Raw genomic sequence first — 22,325 nt, 5'->3', positions numbered from 1 at the left:
CTGGGGTCAAACTGAGGCCAGGGGGGCCCAGCACTGGGACTGGCAGGCATGGGAGGGTAAGGGGGAGTGTGCCCACCCCCAAATCCCAGCCTTTTACCCCTTTTACCAGTGGCCTCTGGGCACTCATGGAAAAGGGGTGGGGGTGACTGGGGGAAGGAGGTGAGGGCCCCCCCCCCCAGCTCCATCACCACCCCAACATTCAGGTGAGCGAGTCCTGTTGGTTAAAAAACCCCTCGGCCCTGGAAGCTGCTGGGGGTCAGCACCATCCCTGCCAGCAGGGCCACTCCGGGGAGGGGKCCCAGGAGTGGGGGTGGAGGGGACAAAAATGTGGCCCTCCCGAGAGTCTAGGACATCTTCCAGATGGTCAGCGACGCWGTGAGGACACCAGCAGCAAAAATGGTGATGGTCTGCCACGTGGGGGTTCCAAAGTGGGACAACAGCCCTTCCTGGGGAAGATACACAGGAAAGGGAATCACTACRTGTTTSGGGTTCCCAGACTCCCCCCCAGAACAATCAGACTCAAGGGGAGTTGGGAAACGAAGAATAAAGAGAAGGACTTGGGGTAAAAGGGGATGTTAGGAAGGGGCAATTCCCAAACAAGGGCTCAGCCCCCTCCCCAAGAAATGGGGGATTTAGAGCCTCACCCATCCACCCTGGGCCTGGATCCAGGCCAGCACGTGCTCCTGCAGATACTCCATGGTCCAGCGCAGGATGGTCTGGACCAGCTCCGGGACCTTGGTGCAGAGAGCCTGTGGGGAGAAGGGAGGGCTCAAAGAAGGTKCAGAGGGACCAGGGAAGAGCTTTGGGGAGCTCCAGGCAGGCTCACCTTCAGCACCAGTTTGCAGGCAAAGTAGAACAGGGCGACCACGCGGCCCCAGTTGAAGGTGCCATCAGAAAACATCTCCTTGGCCACACGGAAAAACAGCTTTTTGGGGGCATCACACCCCACCTGCTCAATCATCCTGTGGCACAGCATGGCAGGGATGGTCAGAGCAGGGTTGGGGACACCCRGGACACCCCACAAAAAGTGGCAGCTGCCCACCTCTGCAGCTCCATGTTGCTGTCGAGCTCATCACCGATGCGCCGCAGGCACTCGCTGAGGCGTTTGGTGTCGGGGCTGCTGGGCTGAGCCTCRCCCAGCTCGGCCACGCTCAGGGCCACGGCCTGGGGGTCCCCACAGCGCTCCACACGGTCCCGCACGAACCTGGGACCCCCGGCACTCTGGGTACCCGCCGTGTTCCCCCTGTCTCCATGTGACCCCATCCCTGTCCTCAGAGCCCAGGTCCTTCCCCACGTCATGCCCAGAGCCCAGGTCTCGCTGTGTCCCAGCTTGACTCCGAGTTCCGGGACTCTCTCAAGTCCTCCCCAATGTCCCTGCTGTGCCCCACAGAGCCCAAGTCCCCACATGCACAGTGTCCCAAAGGTCTCCCCTTGCACCCCATGCCCTCCCAGTTCTGTATCCTCTCAGGCCCACCCCAAGTTTCAAGTACCCCCGCCTTGTGTCCACCCCAGATTCCTCACAGGTCCCCCCTACACCCTATTCTGTCCAAGTGCCTCCCAAGTGCCTCCATGTCCCAAGATCCTCGAGTCCCCCCACAAGTCCCYCTAATCCCTCCCCGAGTACCCAGTCCCCTACACACTGTGTCCGTCCCCCCGTCCCAAATCCTCTCGAGCCCCTGCATTTACCCTCTGCACCCCAAGTACCCGCCGCAGTCCCAAGTCCTCCCTGCACCCTGTGTTCCCCAAGKCGCCCCACATTTCCCTTGCACCATAAGTGCCCCCCGAGGCCCGTGTTCCCCCGTGTCCTCCTGCACCTGCTGTCCCCCAAGTCGCCAGCCCCTAACCCGCACCCTGTGTTCCCAGACATCCTCTCAGGACCACCAAGTCTCCTCCCAATCCCAAGTTCCCCCCGCACCCCGTGCCCCACAAGTCGCCCCTTGTCCCCCTCCGGCCCCGCCCGTTCTCCCGGCGGTCCCCGGCTCCCCCACTCACGCCCGCAGCAGAATCGCCCCCGTCTGCATGATCTGGTCCGAGGAGGCCCCTGCGGAAAGCGGGGCGCTGACCCGGAGGTGTACGCGGCCACAGACCCCGGTCCCCGCCGCCGCCCCCCGAGGCCGTAGAGGCCGCGCCCCTCCGGAGATCCCGCCAACCCTCCACCCCCCCACTCACCGCCACCCCCCGGGGGCGGTGCGGGCTCGCCGGAGCCGCCCCCAGCCCCGGCCCCGGGATCGCCGCCGCCACCGCTGCCCCCGCCCCGCTGGGCCGAAGCCGCCGCCGCCGCCATCGCGCCCTAACCACGTGGTCCTCGTCGGGGTCACATGACCCCGGCGCCGCCAGGCGGAAAGCCGTGGTCACGTGACAGGGGCCATGGTCCATAGATGGGCAGGGTGCCTAGAGAGGCCACGCCCATCGCCACGCCCCCTACACGTGGATCCCTCCTCTTTGCCCGTCACTCATTGCTACGTCACGCCCCTCATTCGGTCCCGCCCCTCGCTGCTTGGCTCCGCCCCTCATCCCGTCACTCATTCCTGGGTCCCGCCTCCCCCCGCATCGGTCCCGCCCCCGCAGCCCCCCGGGACCCCCGGGGCTACCCCACACTCCCGGGGGTCACACTGCGGCCGCCTCTTCTGTCGGCCTCGGAGGTCCCGGCTCACCGCCCCCGACGCTTCCTGCGGGGCCCCAGACGGCGGTGCGGGACGAAGCGGAAGGAGCGACCGGTGGTGCGCGGGGGGGAACGGGGACTCTGGGGTGGCATTCGGGCTTGGGGTGTGCTCTGAGTCCGTGTGTGTGTGTGACCGCCGTGCAGACATGAGCCCCAAAAGCTGCCTCGGCTGCACCAAGTGYTTCCTCTTCCTCCTCAACCTCTTCTTTTTCGTGAGTGAGGCTGGTGGGGGGAGACTTGGGAGCCTGGGGGCTGATGGGGGGACACGGGCCTGGGAGGGACTTGAGAGGCAGGGGGCAGATGCAGGACATGGRGGGGCTTGGAGGACAGGGGAGACATGGGGGGGATCTGGGGCTAAGGGGACACGGGGGGACCTGGTGGGGGGCAACAATCTCCCAGGCACTGGGAGTCTCAGTTTCCTGACCTGGGCTCCCCCCGGCCTCCCCCAGTTCCTGGGTATCCTCCTCCTCGCCTTCGGCTTTTGGGTCCTCTTCGACCGGCAGAGCTTCGCTGCCATGCTGGGTAAGGGACCCCCAAAGCRTGGACTACCACAAGACGCATGGCACCCTGAGCTGGGGGGCTCCATGACCCACCCAACCCCGTGTCCCCCAGGATCACCACTGGTCAGCCTGAGGGTCTGGTCCTATGGCTTCTCTGGGGTCGGCATCATCACAATGCTCCTGGGATTCCTGGGGTGCCTAGGGGCCCTGAAGGAGGTGAAGGTCATGCTGGGGCTGGTGAGTTGGGCGACTGGGGGGTCGGGAGGGGTCAGAGAACTGGGGGGTAGCTGGGGWAGCTGTGCTGCAACTTCCTGAGGCAACCACGGGACCACGTGGTGCCGCCACATCCTGTGGGTAGGGTGCAGCTGTGGGTATTGGGGACTCCTCTGAGCTGCCCCAAATGCTGGGGAGAGGTGGGGGGAAGGGGCTGGCTGACCCCCACATTCTCTGTTTATTCCAAAAGTATTTTGGAATCCTGCTGCTGCTCTTCGCCACTCAGATCACGGTGGGCATSATCGTGTACATGCAGCGTGCCACTGTGAGTGGAGAGGCCCCTGGGGCAGGGGAGGGACTCCGGGRCCGGGGGACACCCCAGGGTCATGGAGAAATGCTATGCTGATSCCCCTCCCCAGCTGGCTACAAAGGTGGCCACCTACGTGGAGGAGTTGATCTGGGAGTACCCAGTCCAAAGACCACCCGGGGACCCCCACGAGAGCTGGGATGCTATCCAGCAGCAGGTGAGACCCCCCCAAAAAGACCCCAGAGCCACCCCATGGCCACCCCATTGACTCCCTGCCCCCCCCCCCCCCCAGCTCGGCTGCTGTGGCTGGAAAGGACCCCAGGACTGGGACCAACACGATGACTTCATCAGCAACGAGGACACACACAGGGCTATCCCCTGCTCCTGCCTCAGGGCACCCAACAGCACCCAACAGCACCCATGGATGCTCCCCCACGGCCGCTGCCCCACGGCTGCCCCACAGGACATCTTCCCCAGGGTGAGGCACGGGGGAATCAGGGGGCCCTGGAGCTCTGTGAGGAGCTCCAAGTGACACCCAGTTGTCATCMCAGGGCTGCAAGGAGAAAGTCCAGATCTGGCTGGCTGGAAACCTGGTCACCATCGTGGGTGTTTGCATAGGCATCGGCCTGGGGGAGGTAGGAGAGCTGCCCTGGGGCTGGGGGGGTCGCGAAGCTGTGGGACCATAGGGTGGATGGGCTAGGTATCAGCCAGGGGACCAGGGGGTATTCAGGGACGGGTCTGTGGGGAGGCAGGGAGTAGGTGAAAATTCAGGGCGGCCAGAAGGGTCCGTGGGGGATTCAGCGTGGCCGGGAGGTGGGGGGGGGGTTGTCAAAGATCCGGGGGGGAACCGGGATGGCTGATCCCGCTCTCTGCTCCCAGCTCTCCCTGCTGATGATGTCGATGTTCCTGGTCCGGAACCTGGACACCCACTACGAGAAGCTGCTGCGAGGGCTCTGAGGGGGCCGGAGCGGGGTGGGAAGAAGCGCGGGGCGGGTTTTCTCCGTCAATAAAAGCCGTTGGAAAACAGCGGAGTTGGGACGGGACCGGGAGCGGACTGGGAACGCGCGGCCCGCGTGGAGCAGCGCCGGACACGCCCCTTTCCCCGCCCCCTTTCCTCTGGACACGCCTCCTTTCCTCTGGGCGGGAAGGGCTCGCGCGAGGCCCCGCCCCTTTCCCCGCCGTGAGGCGATTCCCGCCCCGCCACAGGGCCCCCCCTCAGCCCCACGACGACCCTGGGACCCCCAGAAACCTCCGACCCCCGGCTCGGGCAGCGGCGACACCGGAGCACTCCTGAACACCATGGCTGCGGAGGGGCCCTGTGCCCCGGGTGCCGTCATCCCCCTGCCAGGTGCGGGGACCATGAGGGAGCGGGGCGGGGGGTGAACCGCAGGGCCCACCCATAACTCATGTCCCCCCCTCAGCCCCTGCCGAGAGCAGCTGCTCGGACGAGTTTGCCCTCGACTGCACCTTCGCTGCCTGCGACCCAGAGCGCACAGGTAGCCAAACACCCTGGGGCCATGGTGGCCACAGCCAAAGTGGCCYGGGATGGTCACCGCCATCCCTGACCCCTCCATCTGCCCCAGGCACGGTGCAGCCGCAGCGAGTGGTCGAGTATGTGGCAGCGATGACGGGTCACAGTGGGCACGACAGGCGACTGCAGGCACTGCAGCAGGCACTGGACTCTGCAGCCACAGGCACTGCGCTGGACTGGACCCAATTCTGCGCCGCCATGCGCAGCTGGATTGCAGCATGCCGGCAGGACAGGCCGGTGCCCAGGGATGGGGCAGTGGCCRGGGCTGGAAGGACCGGTCAGTGATGCTGACCCGCGGCTCCATCCACATAGGGCTGAGGAACAGGATGTGGCGACTGGTGACACTGGATCRGCGCCAGTGGGTAGGTGTCGGCACAGGCAAAGTGAGCCCCAATGGAAGTCCCAAAGAACAGCCCCCTGTGTCCCATCCCRCAGAAGACAACGGACAGGCAGCCCAAGCGGCCACACAGCTCCAAGGTGACAACATGGACGTCACCACCCCGTAAGTGCCCGCTGTGGGGACACCCTGCCATCCCTAGCTGTGTTGCCAAGAGCAACCCGGGACCAGTTAGGACTCCCCAGCAGTGCCGAGACTGCAGAGCTGCGGAGCCGTGCCCGGCAGCTGGCRGCCCAGAATACCAAACTGCAGCGGGATGCCGAGCTGGCCGAAGAGCTCAATGCCCACCTGGCCGAGGAGACTGCGCAGCTCCAGGCGCAGCTGCGAAGGTGCTCCCGAGGGGCTTCCAGGGATAGGGTCTGGATGAGCATCCTGGGAATGCTTAAAACACTGTTTGCCTCCAGCAGCAGCCGGCAGGCATTGGAGCAGGCCAGGGTGGCTGCCGAGGAGCTGGAGGATGTGAAGGCTGTGGTGAAGCGTCTGGAGGAGGAGAACACTGAGCTCCGGCGGCAGGCACGGCACACGGTGAGAGGCTCATCCCAGGTGCCACGCGCTGTCATGTGTGGTGTCATGCGGTGTGCCCTCATGGTCATGCCCTCCCCAGGAGAAGGAGCAGCGCARCCTATGTTCACGGGCCGAGGGTCTACAGGAGGAGGTGAGCCTGGCACTGGGAGCTGCCTGAGTCAGGCAGTGCCACAGGGAACCCCAGCACCATTTCACCCCTGGCAGAACCAGCGACTCCTTGCCGAGGGCCAGGGACTGCGGGAGCAGATCCAGGCACAGGCAGCCCGGATGGCCAGTCTGGAGGTGAGCAGTGGCACACTGGCCACACTGAGCGGTGCTGGGGGCTGTGCTAGATGGTGACAAGGTGTGTCACTGTCCCTTTCCCTCTGCCCAGGCCCAGCTCTGCCGTGGCACTGCCCTGCTCTCTGCCCGGGATGCAGCCCTTGCCCAGGTGACTACTGCCCAGTGACACTGCTACCACCTCAGCTGTCACCAGGGCCACCCCCAGCCCTCTCCCACAGCCCCTCCTGTTCCTCACATCCAGGCCCTGTCCCCACAGGCAGGGCAGCGGGCACAGGAGCTGACAGCAGCACTGGAGGAGTATGAGCGGGTGGTGCAGGTATGACATGTCTGGGCTTGGTGTGAGCCCAGACAGCAGCCACACAGCACCTGGGCCACAGCAGGACAYCACGGTGGCCCCCCTCTATGTGGAGGTCAAGGGCAGAGGGTGACAACCCCCTTCTCCCCTCAGGAATTGCGGCTGGAGACRACACGTCTGAGGCAGCAGCTGGGCCGGATGCGGGACGCCTGGGCCATGTACAGGGGGGACACGTGTGTGGGGACATCATCGGGATACTCCGGAGTCCTCACCTTGCCACCCTCACCCTCTCCCTCCCACAGGCGCCCATGGTGCCCACGCGGCCAACCGGACATCCAGGCCACAGCGGCRGTGAGTCAGGTAAGGGTGGGGTCAAGGGAGACCCCATGCGGTCCCCACAGCCACTGACCCAGAGGCTCTGCCCAGGGGACAGGGGACACGGAGGAGGAGGAGGAGGACATAGGGACAGCGGTGTCCGGAGGCGGAGGCCCAGCGGGGAGCAGTGAGGAGATGCCGAAGGAGGTGGCCGATGCAGTGGCTCCACAGGCACCGTTGTCACCGTGGGCACCATTGCCACCCTGGGCTCTGGCACTACTGGCACTGCTGGCCCTGCTCTACCTCCTGCCCCGCCAGTGGCCCCAGCCCCAGCTGCGCTACCGGAGCCCCCCACCCCTGTGAGCCCCCACAGTAAAGACCAGTTGGGCACTGCTGCGTCCACCCCAGTCTGTACCTGTTTCCCCAAACGCTTGTCCCAGTCCATCCAGTTCCTCCCAGACCAGGGTCAGAGTCAGGGTGTCAAGATCAGCTTTATGGGCCCTGCAGGGGGCCAGGCTTGTTCGCCCCCCATCTCGCCATGGCTCCGGGAGATCCCAGGGTAGCCCCCAAGGACTTCCAGCAGGGAACCAGGTGRTCCCCATCTCTCTCCAGTGGCTCAGGCCAGCCTGGACAGGGGCATAGGGTGAGACCTGATGATCCAGGGGCCTCCCCTTGGGCCCCTCAGGAGGTTCCCAGCAATCTCAATATCCAGGAACGTCCCAGTACCTGTGTCTGTCTCCAAGTCCCGCTCAGCAACTCAGGTCCCGTCCTGCTCCAACGTCAGGGATCCCTGTAAGGGCTGGGGGGGGGCTGAGGGAAGGGATCTCCCAGTGCTCCCCAGTGTCCTCAGTCCTCCCACTGCCACCAGTGCTCCCAACATCCCCAAGACACCCAGCACCCACAGGTCCCCAGTGTCCTCAACACACACAGCACACCCAGTGCTCCCTGTGCCCCAGCACGCCCAGTGCCCCCAGGAGCACCGTCACCTCCAGTGTCCCCAGTGCCCTTYAGTGCCCACATTATCCCCACCTGGGCACAGGGTCTCCTCCGCAGCACCCAGGCCGCCACCACGAGGCCCAGGGCCCCCCCAACTCCCCCCAGCAGCACCAGCCCGTGTCCAGGGGGGCTGGGGGGTCCCTGCCTGGCCACCAAGGTCCCCTTGTGCTGCAYTGCCAGGCTGGTCAGCGTCGGGCCTGTGGGGAGAAGGCAGTCAGCAGCTGTCCTGGGGGGGCCGGGGGGAGKCTCTTGGGGGTCCTGGGGAGGTACCTGGGTGGCAGCGCAGGCGGGAGCAGCCAGGAAAGTGGGGGGGTCTTCCTTGTAGCTCCCCGAGGTGCTGCACCAGGGTCTCCAACAGCTGCGACACATTCACCGTCTCCAGCCGGACGCAGCCCTGGGGGTCCTGGGGGAGTGTCACAAAAGCGCCCCCCGTGGGACCCCAGACCACTTCTGAACTGCTCAGGAAGCCCCAGAAATGGGTACGAGATCCCACCCCCACCCCCCACCAAGAGTCCCAGAGTAACCCTGGACACTTCAGTATCSCCCCCAGAGCCCTGAAAGGTCCCCACAGCCACTCAGACCCCCAGACTCAGATTGGCCTCCCCAGGACCACCCATAACCAMCCACCAGAGCCTCCCAAGCCCCTACCCACCCTCTCTTAGAACCCCTAGCCTCCCTGGAGCCCCCTGAGCCACACCCACCTGAATGCCGCACTCGGCCACAAAGTGGAGCTGGGCAAGGAGGGTCCTCAGCAGGGGTGCCAAATCCTTCCCCGCTACTCCCAGCATTCGCTGCAGAGCCACCACCCCAAAGTGAAGCCCCCAGAGATCAGAGCAGCCACTGTCCTGGGGGACCAGGGAAGTTTGGGATTTGAGGGTGGACACTGGTCAGGGGTCGGATGTGTCAGGGGGTGGAGGAAGAGCGGGGGAATGGAGGGGTACATGCAGAATTTGGGGGACTATTGCTCACCGGCTCCAGGTTGCTGGGCATCGCCACAGGGTAGTCAAGGAGCAGCCAGGGAGTCTGTGGAAAAGGCRAGGGGGTCCCCAAAACCAGCACAAAGGGCTGAGGGGGGCACCCAGGGAGTCCCCAACGACCCTTTGGGGGTGAGGGGGTGCAATCGGGGATTTTGGGACTCAGGGTGGGGCCTTCCCTGGGGAATGAGAGAGTTTGGGGGGTCGCGGGATCCAGGAGGTCCCACGAGGATAGTGGAGGTTGGGGAGCTCCCAGGGTTTGCAGGAGCGGGTCCTGAGGTGTCTCACCAGGTTGTTCAGGTGCGCGTTGAAGGTGCTGCTGATGGGGTTAAAGCCGAAGGAGCAGCAGCTGCTGGGGGCGGACACGACCAGGAGAAGCAGAAACGGCACCTGGAGGGGAGGGGGGGGCTCTGGGCATCGCGAGGGGCTCTCGCGGGTCCCAGAGGGGCTCGGGGCAAATTGCGAGGAGGGGGTCCCCACTTACCAGAGCAGAGCRGGGGAGGGGCAAGTCCATGGCGGTGCCGAGCTGGGGGCGGCGCACGGGGACCCGCGAGCGCTCCCGGAGCCGCCCCCGCGACCCCCCCCCGGGACCCCTCGGGCAGCAGCAGAGCCGCTGCCGAAAGCGAAAGCGGGACCGAGACGGGAGGGGGCCCAGGAAACCCGAGAGGGCAGCGGAACGTCCCGAGCCTCCGCCTCCCTCCCAGGGGACCCCCGGCCGCCCCTTCCTCACCCCGAGGACCTCCTCCCGAATCCCAAGGGGCTCTGCGCTCGGGACCCCCCGCCCGGACCCGCAGAGCTTTGGGTGTGGCTGCCCCGAGCGAGGGACTGGAGGCCCGGGCGTCCGGGCACGTGCGGGGGCGGGGCACCCCCAAAACATCCCCCCACTCCACCCTGAACACCCTCCTGGCACCCCTCACATTCCCCTCAAACAGAGACACGACAGCGGCTGCGGCTCGGAGCGGTTTATTGGGGTGGGGGTCGCGGGTTTGGGAGCACAGTGTGAGGTCTGAAATCCTTGCAGATTTGGGGGATGGCCCGCGGGGGGGCTCAGCGACCACCCCCCGGCAGCCAAAGGCAGTGGGAGCGGGTGCAGCGCAGCTCCAGTTCGCGCTCGGAGCCGGGGCGGGGGTCCTGCCCCAGCAGTCCCGCCGGGACACCCCAAACACGGGGGACGCTCACGGCAGTGGCCCAGTCGCAGTCCTACGCAGTTAACACAAGTGGGGACAGCTGGGGCGATGCCCCCATCGCCCCAAATMCCCACCGCAGCGACTGTCCGATCGCTTGGGACCCCAAAAATGTCACGGAGACCCCCCCCAACTTTCACTGTCCACACTTCTCATGTCCCCACATTCTGTGTCCCCCGCACCCACGTGTCCCCCCGCCACTCACCGTGTCCGCCCCGCAAAGCCAGAGGCCGTCCGGGTGCTGTCGCGCCAGGCGGGATCCGGACCCCCGGGAATTGCCGGGAAACACCGTCAAGGCCCCCCCGGGGAGCCCCGCGGCCACCAGAGCCTGGGGACACGGGAAGGGGGGAGTGTCACCGAGGGGCGGGGATGTCCTTGGGGTGATGGGAGGGGACACGGGGACTCCTGGATAGTGGGAGGGCACATGGGGGGTCGCAGGCGGCACGTAGCAACTTATGGAGGGGGTGTTGGGGAGTTCACGGGGAGGCACCAGGGGATCCCGGGGAATTGCAGTGGGGARGTCACAAAGGGGAGTCACCCGGGGGGTCCTGGGGGGATCACAAGTGTCACCCGAGTGGGGGTCACCAGGGGGGTTTCGCACCTGCCGTAGCCGTTGTGCGGGGCCGGTGCAGCCAGGGGGCGCCACCACCACGACGCAGTTACCGAGCGCGAGCGCCGGGAAGAGGAGCTCCAACGTTAGGGGGCGGGGGCAGCCCCAGGCCACGCCCACCACTCCGAGAGGCCGCCGCGTCACAAGGGCCCGCCCACCGGGCACCTCCTGCATAGGATTGGCCACGCCCCCTCAGAAGCCGCGCCAAATCGGCAAAGACCCCTCCCATTGCACCGTCCAGTCCCGCCTGCGTCCCTCACTCTAGCTCCGCCCCCTCCCGGCCCCACCCCTTAGCTCCGCCCACCTGCACGGCCCCCGCCATACGCTCCACGTGCGCCGCCCAGCGCAGCAGCGTTCTCCGCAGGCTCCCGTCGCTGTCGCCGTTGTCGCCGTCCTTGAGGGTACCATGTCGYCCCTCCAGCGCTGCCGCCGCCCCCCGCAACACCTGGGCCCGCGAGGCCCCCGGCAGCCGTCCCCACCTGCGGAAGTCGGGGGCGTTTGTGACGGCCCCCTGCCCCCCCCCCCCAAAGGTCCCATAATCGGGGACATCCCTGGAGGGCCACCAGCCCCGCCGCCATCACTCACCCAGGGGCAGCCCCGCGGGCTGCGGCCACGGCCTGAGCCAAGTCGGAATCGCCGGGGTCATCCACGGTCACCAATGGGCTGTGACAGGAAACAGGACCAAAGAGCATTGCTGCAGAGGGACACGGGGGGGGGCACCGCGACCCCTGACACAGGAAGGTTTCGGGTCCAGAGGGGCACACGGGACCCTCTGGGGGGACGGGATGGGACTGSCACCATCCAGAGAGGGAAAGAAGAGGGTTCTAAGGGTGTTAAACTGGGGTCCCAGTGGGGTCCCAGTCTCAGAGCTCTTGTCCTGGGACCCCCCCACTTGGGAATCTTCATCCTGGGCAGGGGTCCTTGTCCCATCAGGGGGTACCTGAGTGGCTCATCCACCTTGGGGGGCTGTTCCCAGGGGGGGCACCCGAACTCTTGCAGCGCCTGGAGGGGGTACAGTGAGGGCACAGCCCATCTGCAACGGCACAGGCCCACCCCCCTCCCCGGTACCCCCAAAACCCACCCCATCCTCCTGCAAACCACTCAGGACCCATCCCAGGAAACTGCCACATTCCCTCCATCTTCTCCAGGGAGCCCCCAAACCCCCCTGCGACCACTCCCAAACCACACAGGACACCCCCAAGTCCCYTCAGGAGCCCCCCACCTCATCCAGGTCAGTGTCTGCAGGCCCCCCGGCGCATCCCCCGCTGGGGTCCAGCAGGTCCAGGGCATTGAGCCACACCAGCCCCTGGGGCAGCCTGGAGAGGGGCCAGTGGTCAGTGCTGAGTGGTCACTCTGGGGCTCAGGGCTCAGAAAGGGCTGACAGTCACCTGTTGGCCGTGTCCAAGGCCACGGTGATATCCTGGGCCCAGACTGAGACAGCCACGGTTCGGGGCAGCGCTGAGGCTACGGCCACGGCCTCAGTGGGCCCACGCACGGACAGCAGCACCAGCAGCGGCCCCGGGGCCTGGCAGGGCGAGGGGACACTCAGGGGATCCCCGAAAGGCACCCCCGGGTTCCCCCCTCACCCAAGCTCACTCAGGGGCACCCACCAGCTCCCGGAGGCAGCGCGAGGTCGGGGCCACCCCCGAGATCAGTGTGGGTGGGTAGAAACGATCTCCCACCTCTGGCAGTGGCGGCAGCGGAGCCTGGAAAACCTGGGGGGGGGGAAACAGAGGTCTCATCAAAAAGGCGCCCCCGAAGTGTCGCCCCAGGCATTCCCAAACTGCCCCCAAGGAACCTCTAAGGACCTCTGCAGTTGGTTCCAACATCCAGAAACCCCAAAACTCACACGCACGGGATCCCAATGTCCAGGAACCCCCAAATTTCCCCCCAGGAGACCCCTCCAACTCTCCCCCAGGGGACCCCAATGTCCACGACATCTCAGACTCGACCCAAACATCTGGAAACTGCCAAACACCATGTCTCCCTCCCCTTCCCCCAACCCCTCTGTGTCACCCCAATGTTCCCACAGCCACCCCACCTCTGGCCCACTTTGTGTAGCACTCACCTGAGCCCCCTCCTCCCGTGCCTCCTKCACCACTCCCTCAGGTGGGGGAGCCCCAGGGGGCAGCGGCCCCACCTCTGTTTTAGGGTCCAAGGGGTCCCCAAGCCGCAGCCCCCCGAGCCGGGTGCGGAGCCGCTGCTCCAGCGCTGCCACCACCACGTCCTGAGCCAGCACTACACACCCTCCCCACGGGAACTGGGGACACGGTGGGTGAATGTCAGGGCAGCCTGGGACACTCCTGGGACCTCCCAAAAAAATTCCCAAAACCTCCCAAAAAAAAACCCCAAAACAATCTACAAACCCTCCCTGAAACCCCCACAAAAATACCCCCCAAAAAACCCTAAAACCCCCTGAAACCTACCAAAAAAAAACCTCCCAAAAAAAACCCCACAAAACCTCCCAGATATCCCAACAAAAATCGCCTCAAAACCACCTGAAGCCTCCCTAAAATACCCCAAAAATAAACCCTGAAAAAAGCCCAATCCCCCCAAAAAAACTCCCTCAAAACCTCCTGAAACGTCCCCCGAAAAGAACCTGAAAAACCCCACAAGAAAACCTCCCCGAGAAGCCSCCAAACCCCACCAGCGGCAGAGGGGTGGCGGCAGTGGTGGCGATGGCGGCGGCCGCGCTGTCCAGGTCGGCCGAGTCGAGGACGATAACGACGACACGGCCSCCCCAGGAACCCCCCAGGCGTGGCCCCCGGCACGGGGACCCCCAAACCAAGGACTGCAGCTCCTCCTGGGGAACCGGAGACAGAAAATGGGGACCCCCAGACACAGCCAGGAACCCCCGAATGGGGGGGGAGGAGGGGGCAGTGCCGGCCCGCCCCGTTGTTGTCACCTGCCATTGCTGTGCCATCACCATACCTGGGGGGCTCCAAGGAAGGTGACAGACGTGACCTCGGGGTGGGCACGCAGGGCCTTGCACAGCCCCGGGGGTCCCACGAGGATGTTGAGCACCCCGGAGGGCAGCGCTGCCCCTCCCGCACTGAGCTCCCCCAGCAGCAGCAGCGGCAGAGCCGYGGCCGGAGGAGACAGCACCAGAGCCGTGTTCCCTGTGGTGACACCCCAAAACAGCTGAGACATCCTGCAGGGACATCGGGACACCCCAGACACAGCCAGCACCCCCCACGGGGACATTGGGAATCCCCAAAATGCACAGCATCCCCTCCAGGGACACTGGGAAGCTCCTCCCGCCTGGATCCCCCCCTGATCCCTTTGGGGATCCCATAGTCCCTGGATCCCCAATTGTCCCCAAGGTCCCCAGCTGTAGCCCGCATGCCCCCTCATCCCTAATGTCCTCAATTGTCCCCAGGGCATCCAATTGTTCCCCAGTTCCCAACAGTTCTCTGCCTCTCTCCTTGTCCCCTAGGGTYCCTAACCGTCCCCAAGGTCCCAAACTGTCCAACCCCACTCACTCACCCATGGCCAGGAGTGGCCCCAGTTTCCAGAGCAGCGCTGGCAGCGAGCAGGGACCCCCCAGGACCACGGCCACCACCCCTGGGGGACACACAGGGGGTCAGGGGACATGGAGAGGGGACAGGGGATGCTGAGCGGACAAGGGGTTGCTCACCTAGGGGGGTCCAGCCCTCCAGGCCAGGGGGGCCGAGCTGGGCCCCCACCGCAGGCGCCCGGAGCAGCCGCAGCCCCAAGTCCAGGTCGGCTCCGAGGGTCCGGCAGAGTGGTCGCCCACCGGCCATGGTCAGCAGCGCTCCCATTGTCCCCCTGTGGTCACCCTCCAGCGTGGCAGACAGCCTGGGGGGCACCAGGGACACGGGGGGGACATGGGAGGGACATCGGGGAGACACCAGGACACGTGGGGGGACACAGAGTGGACATCAGGGATGACGGACGTGGCGAGGGCGCAGGGGGAGCCCGGAGGGATTTTGTGTCCCCCGGAATCACCGGGGGTGATGCTGCCACAAGGGATGGATAGAACAGGGACAGGTCAAAGGTCACCTGAGAAGGACAGAGAAGGTCACCACAAGTCACAGTGTCACTCACCGGGTCAGGCACTGCCCTCGCTGGGGCCCCCCCAGCCCGGCCCAGGCCTCAGCTGCCGCTGCCGCCGCCGCCACGGCCACAGCCAGGTCTGAACTGTCCCCCGCCGGCAGCACGGCCACCRTCCGGCCTGAGGACAGACAGGCTGTGACAGGGGCTGCCCAGTGACTGCCATCCAACCTCTGGCCCCCAGTCCATGACCCTGATCCCAAACCTGGACCCCAGAGCGTGGCCCTGACTGTGACCCCCAAACCCTGACCCCAATCCATGACCCTCACCCGATCCCTGACCCCAGTCCCTTACCTCTGACCCTGTCCTTGCTCCTGGTCTGGAACAGTGACCCCAAATCTGTGACCTTGACCCTTAATCCCCAATCCTAACCCTGTCCCTGACCTCCAGTCCATGACCCTGCCCTTAACCCATGACTCCCAACACTGACCCTGACTTGACCCTCAGTCTTTGACTCCAATCCGTGACACTCAATCCCAGTCCCTAACCCCAATCCCTGCCCTCTCCTTGTCCCCTCCCCATACCAGTGGCAGCCTCATGGCACTCCAGGCTTGTCCTTCCAGGCGGCTTCAGCCACGTTCCAGCCACAAAGTGTCCAAGGTTGCGGCCGTGGGATTCCAGCCACGCCTGGGCAGAAGTGGGGGACACTTCTGGGACCCCCGGTCCCGGCAAAGTGCCCCTCCCAACCCCCAAAATGACCTTGGGCCCATTGGGGAACTTTGACCTCGACACACCCCAAGGGACCCTGGGCTCCCCCCGCGACCCCTCCAGCCCCAGAAACCCCTCCGCACCTCCCAGGGTCCCCACAGTACCACCAGGAACCCCCCATCCTCACAGGACCCCCCAAAACCTGCCCCAATTCGCCCCCCTCCCGCCATGCTTCTTCCAGCTCCACTATTTCTCTCAAGGCCCTCCCAGATCCCCCCTCAGTCCTTCAGGAGCTCCTCAAGAGACCCCCGAGATCCTCAGGGCCCCCCCAGAACCCCCAGGGTCCCCCCCAGGGCCCACCCAGGGGRACCCCCGCACACCCCGCTCACCTCTCCCGGGTTGATCCAGCCGGGGATCGGCCCCTCCTCCATCGTGGCGAAAATTTTGGGGACCGGAGGAACCCCGAGGGCCGCCAGAGCCGCCATCGCTGCCGAGGGGACACAGAGACGGGGCGGGGTTGGACAGAGCGGCCCCGGGGCACCACCCGGACGGGGCGGGCCCTGCCAGAGCGGCCCCGAGAAAGCACCGAGACGGGRCGGGATGGGCCAGAGCGGCTCCGGAGCAGCACCGGGGCCGGGCCAGCTTGGACAGAACAGCCCCGCATGAACATTGAGACAGGGCGGGATCGGTCAGAGTCCCTGGGGACCACCGAGATGGGGAGGAGGCGGCCAGAGCGTCCCTGCGTAACCATGGAGACGGGGCTCCGCGGAAGCGGAAGTGACGGAACGAAGCGGCGGTCGCGGTGCGGGTGGCCCGGGGGGTCCCGGGGGTCCCGGGGGTCCCGGTGTCCGTCCCCGGATCCTTCCCCATCCCGGGCTCTCCGGCCATGGCGGACCCGTCGCTGCTCTCGGCCGAGCTGGAGACGGACGAGGCGGAGGAAGAGGCGGCGCTGCGGCGGCTCCTGCTGCAGGTGGGTTCCGGGACGAGCTCCCGGTCCCGGTTCCGATCCCGATCCCGGTTCTGAACACCGCTCCTCATTCCCGCAGGTGACCCCGGACCATGAGGAGCCCCCGCGCCCCGGCCCCGCCCGCTCGGTCACCCCGCAGCCGGGTACGGGGGTGCTTTGGTGGATTTTGTGCAGGGTTCGGGGGGTCCCCGCCGACCCCGAGCCCCCCTTCCATGTCCCGTGTCTCCCCCCGCCCAGGGCTGTGCGTGAAGACCCGCGCGGGGGGGGACAAAGTGTTCGTCAACGTTTGTCACTCTCCTGAGGTGCCGCCGCCGCCCCCCGTGTCCCCCCCGGGCCTCCAGAGGCTCTTGCAGGAGCCCCCGGGCCCCGACGGCGCATTCCGGATCCCGATGAGCCTCGGGGAGCCCCACGCCGAGCTGGACCGAGGTCAGAGACCCCCTGGAAATTGTCCCCAAATCCCTCCTTCCCCGAGCACCCGCTGTGACCTCCAAAATCTCCTCAAATCGCCTCAACTCTGCAGGAGGCCGGGGCTGCACGGCCTACGATGTCGTGGTGAATTCGGGCTTCTTCAGGACACTGCAGGTGAGGGTCGGGACACGTCASTTGGGGTCTCAGGAGGCTTTGGGAAGGCTCTGACCCCCCTCCCCGGCTCCCCTAGGCCGACCCTTTGTACCTCGAGTTCTTCCTGACTGTGGCCATGGAGGGGCTGTCGGAGAAGTACGGGGTGGAACTGGAGCTCACTGGTGAGACTGGGGGCTACTGGGAGAGTTCAAATAGGGCTGTGGGAGGAGGATCTGCCCCACCATATGACGCCCCTGAAATCACTCCAGGCTGGCGGGTGCTGCGGAACCGGAAATTCCTGGGCTCCATCTCTGCCCAAAACATCCGGGCCCGGCCCCAGCCTCATATCCAGGAGCTCCCGGGGTGAGTGGAGAACCCCCTGGGACCCCTCCCCAAAAACACCGACGCACTCCCAGCCTGACCTGTGCCCCCCCCCAGCCCCCCAGACCCCCCCCAGTTCGTGGTGGTGGCTGAGCCCTCAGCCCAGGAGCCGCAGGTGCTGCAGGCCCGGGTCCACCTGCCCCAGGTGGTGAGTGTGGGGAACTGGGAGGTGCTGAGATTGGGATATGGGGGGTTCAGGGGCAGTGCGGGGAGATGGGGAGGTTCAGGGAGACACTCGGGGGTGGGAGGGGGGTTCTCATCATCTGGTGGTCTTGGGGGGGGCACTAGGGGTTGGGATGGGGACAATGGGGGTAATAGGGAGGTACTGAGGGGTGAGGAGGGGCACTGGGGGTTGCGGTGGGGTGGTTCCCATCATCCAGGGGGAAAAGTGGGGAGAACTGAGAGGTGCTGGGGGTTGTGATAGCAGTGGTTTCTCTGTTAGTGGGGTTCAGGGGACAATGCAGGGCTCTCCTAAACCCCAAGTAGGGGTTTGGGGCTCCTGTGGSTGTGTCCGAGCTCTGACCCCGCCCTTCTCGGCCCCACCCAGGAGGGGGCGGGGTCCCTCTGGCTGGGGCTGAGCGAGGAGCGGCTGCTGCTGGTCCGCCCGSCGCCAGGGGGCGCTGCCGCCGAGTGGGGGCCGTGTCCGCCAGGGGGCGCTGCGGCCGAGTGGGGGCCGTGTCCGCCAGGGGGCGCTGCCGCCGAGTGGGGGCCGTGTCCGCCAGGGGGCGCTGCGGCCGAGTGGGGGCCGTGTCCGCCAGGGGGCGCTGCCGCCGAGTGGGGGCCGTGTCCGCCAGGGGGCGCTGCCGCCGAGTGGGGGCCGTGTCCGCCAGGGGGCGCTGCCGCCGAGTGGGGGCCGTGTCCGCCAGGGGGCGCTGCCGCCGAGTGGGGGCCGTGTCCGCCAGGGGGCGCTGCCGCCGAGTGGGGGCCGTGTCCGCCAGGGGGCGCTGCGGCCGCGCTGCTGGAGCTGGGGCTGCCCCTCCCCCCGGACCCCGCGCGGTGCCGCGCGCGCTTCCACCGCCGCTCCAAGGTAACCATGGCAACCGCGGGGACACGCCCCCTCCGCCCATGGGACACGCCCCCTGAGCGCTGTGCGCCCCCTACAGGTTCTCACCGTGACGATGCCGCTGCGTGCGTGAGGGGCGAGGGGCGTCCCCACGGGACCCCCGAGAGCTTCCAGTGTTGGTCTGGACCCTCCCCAGGATCATCGCGGAGCCTCCCTGATCCCCCACCCCAGGACCATCCTGGACTTCTCCTTTCAGCACCCTCTGACCTCCTTGGGGTCTTTCTCAGGGTTGACCTGAACACCCCTAAACCTCTCCAGGACTTTCCTCAGGATCTTCGGATATTCTCCATGATTGTCATGGAACTCCCACCAGCACACTCTTGGATCCCCGCCCCGGGATTGTCCCCTTGGGACCTCCCTGATCCTGTGCAGGACTGTCCTGAAACTTCCCCCGGACCCCTCCTATTCCCCCCCAAACCCCTCCTGACCCCTTTTCCTACCCTCCTCATCTCCTTGGACCCTACATGCTCCCCCCCGACCCCCTTTTTTTACAAAACCCCCCAATAAAAGTTAAACCCAAACCGTGTCATGTGATTGGACGAACCCCGAGGTTCCCCCCCCCCCCCCGAGTGGCTCAGCCCACGCAGGGGGGGATTGGGGGGGATTTAGAGCTGAGCCAGGGCCGGGCGGGGCCGGGGGGGACTTCCCAGAGCTTCCCGGCAAGAGCCAAGAGGCCCCCAGGAGCCACCAGAGGGCTTGGGGGCTGCAGGGAGTGAGGGGGACACCCCCAGCTGTCCCCTGGKTGTCCCCCGGGTGTTCCCGAGGGGGGACAGTGGTGTCCTGGGGGTCATTGCCAGCGGTCCCTCGGGTCATGGTGCCCTGAGCCACCATGCAATTCAACAAGGAGGAATTCCGGCGCCAGGTGGGCGCTGGGCTGGGCCGCCTGCACAGGTGAGTACCCGAATTTGGGGGGATGGGGACATTGGAGAGGGGGCTCCTGGAGCTCTGGGGGTGGCTTGGCTGTGGGGCTGGTTGTGGCTGCGTCTCCCGTCTTGTGACAACGCTGGGAGCCTGGGGCAGGGGGAATTTGGGGGGGTTCAGGGGTTTGGGGTGTCCTGCACACGCGTCCTCCCCACCGAGCCCACGCGTGTCCGTGCCACGCGTGTCCCCATCCCTGTCCTCGTCCCCTCCCTGGCGCCGCCACCACGGGGGATTTAGAGCCTTTAATCTGCTGCCACCGCCGCCGCGGGGGGGGACACGGGGGACCTGGGGACACGGCGGGGGGGAAAAGGACACGGGGAACATGGTGGGGGGGCATGGGGTGACCGGAGCACCCCGCTGTCCACTCCAGGGTGACCCAGAGACCTCGGTGGGGCTTCGAGGGCCAGAAAGAACATAGGAATTGGCCAGGGGGACACATGGGGGGGGGGCACTGGGGTGACCAGAGCCCCCCACTGGCCCCTCCAGGTTCCTGGAGCGGCGCCAGGATGACCCCGAGAGCCTGGAGCTGAGCTCGGGGGGAGCGACCCCGACCCCAGCGCACCCCCCGGTGCTGGACTGCACCTTCTGCGGGCTGCCCCGGCGCTACGGGATCGCCATCCTGTGCGGGATCGGCTTCTGCATCAGCTTCGGCATCCGCTGCAACCTGGGCGTGGCCGTGGTCAGCATGGTGAACCCCGCCCACGGACAGGTACGGGGTCAGCACGGTCAGTGGAGGGCACGGACAGGTACGGGGTCAGCACGGTCAGTGGAGGGAAGGGACAGGTACGGGGTCAGCACGGTCAGTGGAGGGCAGGGACAGGTACGGGGTCAGCACGGTCACTGGAGGGCAGGGACAGGTACGGGGTCAGCACGGTCAGTGGAGGGAAGGGACAGGTACGGGGTCAGCACGGTCAGTGGAGGGCAGGGACAGGTACGGGGTCAGCACGGTCACTGGAGGGCAGGGACAGGTACGGGGTCAGCACGGTCAGTGGAGGGCAGGGACAGGTACGGGGTCAGCACGGTCAGTGGAGGGCAGGGACAGGTACGGGGTCAGCAGGACCGACCCCACCCACAGACAGGTAAAGGGTCAGGGACAGCGACAGGCAGAGCTGCGGGGGGCAGAGGCAGGTACTGGGTCAGCGTGGTCAGTCCTGCCCGTGGACAGGTGGACATATGGGATTAACGGGTCCAGGTAGGGGGGAGCCCCGCCAGGGACAGGTGTGGGGTGAGTGGGGTGTGCGCAGGTTTGGGGTGTCTAGAGAACACAGAGAGGTGTGGGGGACACTCACCTGGACCAGCCCCACCCCACCAGGGCGTGTCCAGGGGGTGCCCCCCTTGGGCTGACCCCTCCCCGCCCTCCTCCAGCATGCCCAGTTCAACTGGGACCCCGAGACGGTGGGGATGATCCACGGCTCCTTCTTCTGGGGCTACATCGTCACCCAGATCCCTGGCGGCTTCATCGCCCAGAAATTCGCCGCCAACAGGTCTGAGGGGCCCGGGGGTGGCCCTGAAGTGGGGGGTGGCCCTGGAAGGGACGGTGGAGTCACCGCTGTCACCCCTGTGGCCCCTTGGCAGGGTGTTCGGGCTGGCCATCGTGTCCACCTCCGTGCTGAACATGCTGATCCCGTCGGCCGCGCGCACCCACGTCGGCTGTGTCATCGCCGTGCGCGTCATGCAGGGGCTGGTCGAGGTCAGGCTGGGGCCAGACACGGCGGTTTTGGGGGATTTTGGCTGTTTTCAGGTGCTCTGGCAGATTTTCTGCTGAGTCTCGGCTGCTTTGTGGTGTTTCGGAGCCGTTTTGAGGGGTTTAGGGGGGGTTTAGAGGGGTTTGGGGTGTTTTCAGCTGGCGTTGGGGTGTCTTGGGGAGGTCTCAGGAGATTCTCTGGTGAGTTTAGGGGGGTTTCAAGTGGGTTTGGGGTGTATTGGGACAGTTCATGTTGAGTTTGGGACGGTTTGGGTGGTATCGTGTGTCTTCAGGTGGGTTTGGGACATTTCGGATGTTTTGGCACGGGTTTGGGYGTTGAGCGATGAGGTTGGGGTGGGGCAATCCCAGACCCGCATTGGCGATGGGGGCGTCCCTTGGTGACCCCGAGCCGTGTCCGGCAGGGCGTGGTCACAATGGGTGTGGTCCCCATCCACACCGCCCGTTTTTCGGCAGGGTGTGACCTACCCCGCGTGCCACGGCATCTGGAGCAAGTGGGCCCCGCCCCTGGAGCGGAGCCGCCTGGCCACCACTGCCTTCTGCGGTACCGGGGCTACCGAGGGCTCTCCCGGGGCTACCGGGGGCTCTGGGGGCCACCGGGGCTACCGAGGGCTCTACCGGGGCTACCGAGGGCTCTGGGGGCCACCGGGGCTACCGAGGGCTCTGGGGGCCACCGGGGCTACCGAGGGCTCTGGGGGCCACCGCGCTCTTTGTGGGGACTGGGGGGACGTGGGACAGGAAGTGCCAGGAACCCAAAGTTGGGGCCAGGGACACCCCCCAAGCCCCACACTTGGGGTCTCCTACGGTGGGGGTGCACGGGGGGCTTCCACCTGTTGGGGGGGTGTTCCCGGGGGTCCGGGGGTGTTCCTGAGGGTTTGGGGGGTCCGGGGGTGTTCCTGAGGGTTTGGGGGGTCCGGGGGTGTTCCCGGGGGTTTGGGGGGTCCGGGGCTGTCCCCGGGTGTCCCCAGACTGCCGCTGTCCCCCCCGAGCAGGCTCGTACGCGGGGGCGGTGGTGGCCATGCCCCTGGCCGGGGTCCTGGTGCAGTACACGGGATGGAGCTCCGTGTTCTACGTCTACGGTGAGACCCCCACCCGGGACCCCCCAATGCCCCTCGTAGACCCTCGGGATCCCCCAGGACCCCTCCCAGTGCTCCCAGTGACACCAGTGCCCCCCCAGGGAGCTTCGGGGTGTGCTGGTACCTCTTTTGGGTGTTGGT

The 22,325-nt window shown here is 66.5% G+C and overlaps 7 protein-coding genes across 22 annotated transcripts in view; 4 read left to right on the top strand and 3 right to left on the bottom strand.

Moving 5' to 3' along the window:
• Positions 1-6: 6 nt before the first annotated feature.
• BAX (BCL2 associated X, apoptosis regulator) lies at positions 7-2,299 on the bottom strand. Of its 3 annotated transcripts, XM_057387856.1 has the most exons (6): positions 2,170-2,299; positions 1,993-2,041; positions 1,043-1,204; positions 827-962; positions 645-749; positions 7-446 (listed from the first exon to the last, which is right to left on the bottom strand). In XM_057387856.1, the coding sequence occupies exons 1-6, from the start codon at positions 2,282-2,284 to the stop codon at positions 345-347; spliced, it is 669 nt and encodes a 222-aa protein (XP_057243839.1). In that variant the 5' UTR covers positions 2,285-2,299; the 3' UTR covers positions 7-344. The 3 variants fall into 3 exon arrangements, with proteins under 3 accessions (XP_057243839.1, XP_057243840.1, XP_057243838.1); XM_057387857.1 differs by lacking the exon at positions 1,043-1,204; XM_057387855.1 differs by lacking the exons at positions 1,993-2,041; positions 2,170-2,299 and having other exon boundaries at positions 1,043-1,479.
• A 62-nt stretch (positions 2,300-2,361) lies between these two features.
• CD37 (CD37 molecule) lies at positions 2,362-4,654 on the top strand. Of its 3 annotated transcripts, none has more exons than XM_057387852.1 (8): positions 2,362-2,720; positions 3,112-3,184; positions 3,275-3,399; positions 3,626-3,700; positions 3,795-3,899; positions 3,975-4,160; positions 4,234-4,317; positions 4,562-4,654. In XM_057387852.1, the coding sequence occupies exons 1-8, from the start codon at positions 2,379-2,381 to the stop codon at positions 4,637-4,639; spliced, it is 1,068 nt and encodes a 355-aa protein (XP_057243835.1). In that variant the 5' UTR covers positions 2,362-2,378; the 3' UTR covers positions 4,640-4,654. The 3 variants fall into 3 exon arrangements, with proteins under 3 accessions (XP_057243835.1, XP_057243836.1, XP_057243837.1); XM_057387854.1 differs by lacking the exon at positions 2,362-2,720 and adding an exon at positions 2,731-2,874; XM_057387853.1 differs by lacking the exon at positions 3,626-3,700.
• Positions 4,655-4,972: 318 nt separating this feature from the next.
• Positions 4,973-7,455, top strand: KASH5 (KASH domain containing 5). 5 transcript variants are annotated; one of them, XM_057387842.1, is made up of 14 exons: positions 4,973-5,030; positions 5,104-5,178; positions 5,266-5,446; positions 5,526-5,575; positions 5,649-5,715; positions 5,796-5,939; positions 6,015-6,135; positions 6,215-6,265; positions 6,340-6,417; positions 6,509-6,565; positions 6,674-6,733; positions 6,866-6,930; positions 7,015-7,072; positions 7,139-7,455. In XM_057387842.1, the coding sequence occupies exons 1-14, from the start codon at positions 4,982-4,984 to the stop codon at positions 7,388-7,390; spliced, it is 1,308 nt and encodes a 435-aa protein (XP_057243825.1). In that variant the 5' UTR covers positions 4,973-4,981; the 3' UTR covers positions 7,391-7,455. The 5 variants fall into 5 exon arrangements, with proteins under 5 accessions (XP_057243825.1, XP_057243823.1, XP_057243822.1 ...); XM_057387840.1 differs by having other exon boundaries at positions 5,799-5,939; positions 6,866-7,072; XM_057387839.1 differs by having other exon boundaries at positions 6,018-6,135; positions 6,866-7,072.
• A 44-nt stretch (positions 7,456-7,499) lies between these two features.
• On the bottom strand, positions 7,500-9,873 carry FLT3LG (fms related receptor tyrosine kinase 3 ligand). 6 transcript variants are annotated; one of them, XM_057387847.1, is made up of 8 exons: positions 9,482-9,873; positions 9,286-9,387; positions 8,993-9,046; positions 8,725-8,868; positions 8,294-8,426; positions 8,057-8,220; positions 7,754-7,826; positions 7,500-7,653 (listed from the first exon to the last, which is right to left on the bottom strand). In XM_057387847.1, exons 1-7 carry the CDS (start codon positions 9,509-9,511, stop codon positions 7,785-7,787), a joined length of 669 nt encoding a protein of 222 aa, XP_057243830.1. In that variant the 5' UTR covers positions 9,512-9,873; the 3' UTR covers positions 7,500-7,653; positions 7,754-7,784. The 6 variants fall into 6 exon arrangements, with proteins under 6 accessions (XP_057243830.1, XP_057243831.1, XP_057243834.1 ...); XM_057387848.1 differs by having other exon boundaries at positions 7,754-7,817; XM_057387851.1 differs by having other exon boundaries at positions 7,754-7,796.
• A 52-nt stretch (positions 9,874-9,925) lies between these two features.
• Positions 9,926-17,214, bottom strand: ALDH16A1 (aldehyde dehydrogenase 16 family member A1). 2 transcript variants are annotated; one of them, XM_057387836.1, is made up of 18 exons: positions 17,154-17,214; positions 15,903-16,000; positions 15,390-15,492; positions 14,860-14,986; positions 14,429-14,610; positions 14,278-14,355; positions 13,723-13,910; positions 13,439-13,594; positions 12,860-13,051; positions 12,402-12,506; positions 12,180-12,316; positions 12,014-12,107; positions 11,732-11,793; positions 11,377-11,454; positions 11,096-11,270; positions 10,783-10,959; positions 10,387-10,509; positions 9,926-10,197 (listed from the first exon to the last, which is right to left on the bottom strand). In XM_057387836.1, the coding sequence occupies exons 2-18, from the start codon at positions 15,996-15,998 to the stop codon at positions 10,045-10,047; spliced, it is 2,226 nt and encodes a 741-aa protein (XP_057243819.1). In that variant the 5' UTR covers positions 15,999-16,000; positions 17,154-17,214; the 3' UTR covers positions 9,926-10,044. The 2 variants fall into 2 exon arrangements, with proteins under 2 accessions (XP_057243819.1, XP_057243820.1); XM_057387837.1 differs by lacking the exons at positions 11,732-11,793; positions 12,014-12,107; positions 17,154-17,214 and having other exon boundaries at positions 15,903-16,338.
• On the top strand, positions 16,327-19,000 carry PIH1D1 (PIH1 domain containing 1). Of its 2 annotated transcripts, XM_057387843.1 has the most exons (9): positions 16,400-16,483; positions 16,560-16,623; positions 16,718-16,906; positions 17,001-17,062; positions 17,139-17,223; positions 17,311-17,404; positions 17,480-17,570; positions 17,970-18,449; positions 18,526-19,000. In XM_057387843.1, the coding sequence occupies exons 1-9, from the start codon at positions 16,400-16,402 to the stop codon at positions 18,556-18,558; spliced, it is 1,182 nt and encodes a 393-aa protein (XP_057243826.1). In that variant the 3' UTR covers positions 18,559-19,000. The 2 variants fall into 2 exon arrangements, with proteins under 2 accessions (XP_057243827.1, XP_057243826.1); XM_057387844.1 differs by lacking the exon at positions 17,970-18,449 and having other exon boundaries at positions 16,327-16,483.
• A 314-nt stretch (positions 19,001-19,314) lies between these two features.
• Positions 19,315-22,325, top strand: part of SLC17A7 (solute carrier family 17 member 7) — a 6,829-nt gene continuing 3,818 nt past the window's right edge. Inside the window, exons 1-7 of the mRNA XM_057387834.1 lie at positions 19,315-19,376; positions 19,893-20,115; positions 20,772-20,890; positions 20,982-21,096; positions 21,565-21,652; positions 22,101-22,187; positions 22,286-22,323. Coding sequence (XP_057243817.1) covers positions 19,315-19,376; positions 19,893-20,115; positions 20,772-20,890; positions 20,982-21,096; positions 21,565-21,652; positions 22,101-22,187; positions 22,286-22,323 — 732 coding nt within the window. The remainder of the gene's footprint in view (positions 19,377-19,892; positions 20,116-20,771; positions 20,891-20,981; positions 21,097-21,564; positions 21,653-22,100; positions 22,188-22,285; positions 22,324-22,325) is intronic.

Source organism: Malurus melanocephalus, unplaced genomic scaffold, assembly GCF_030028575.1.
Source record: "Malurus melanocephalus ecotype Western Australia unplaced genomic scaffold, MMel_1.1 scaffold_1397, whole genome shotgun sequence".
In the NCBI taxonomy this organism is placed as follows: Eukaryota; Metazoa; Chordata; class Aves; order Passeriformes; family Maluridae; genus Malurus; species Malurus melanocephalus.
This window is presented reverse-complemented; position numbering and strand designations above follow the sequence as displayed.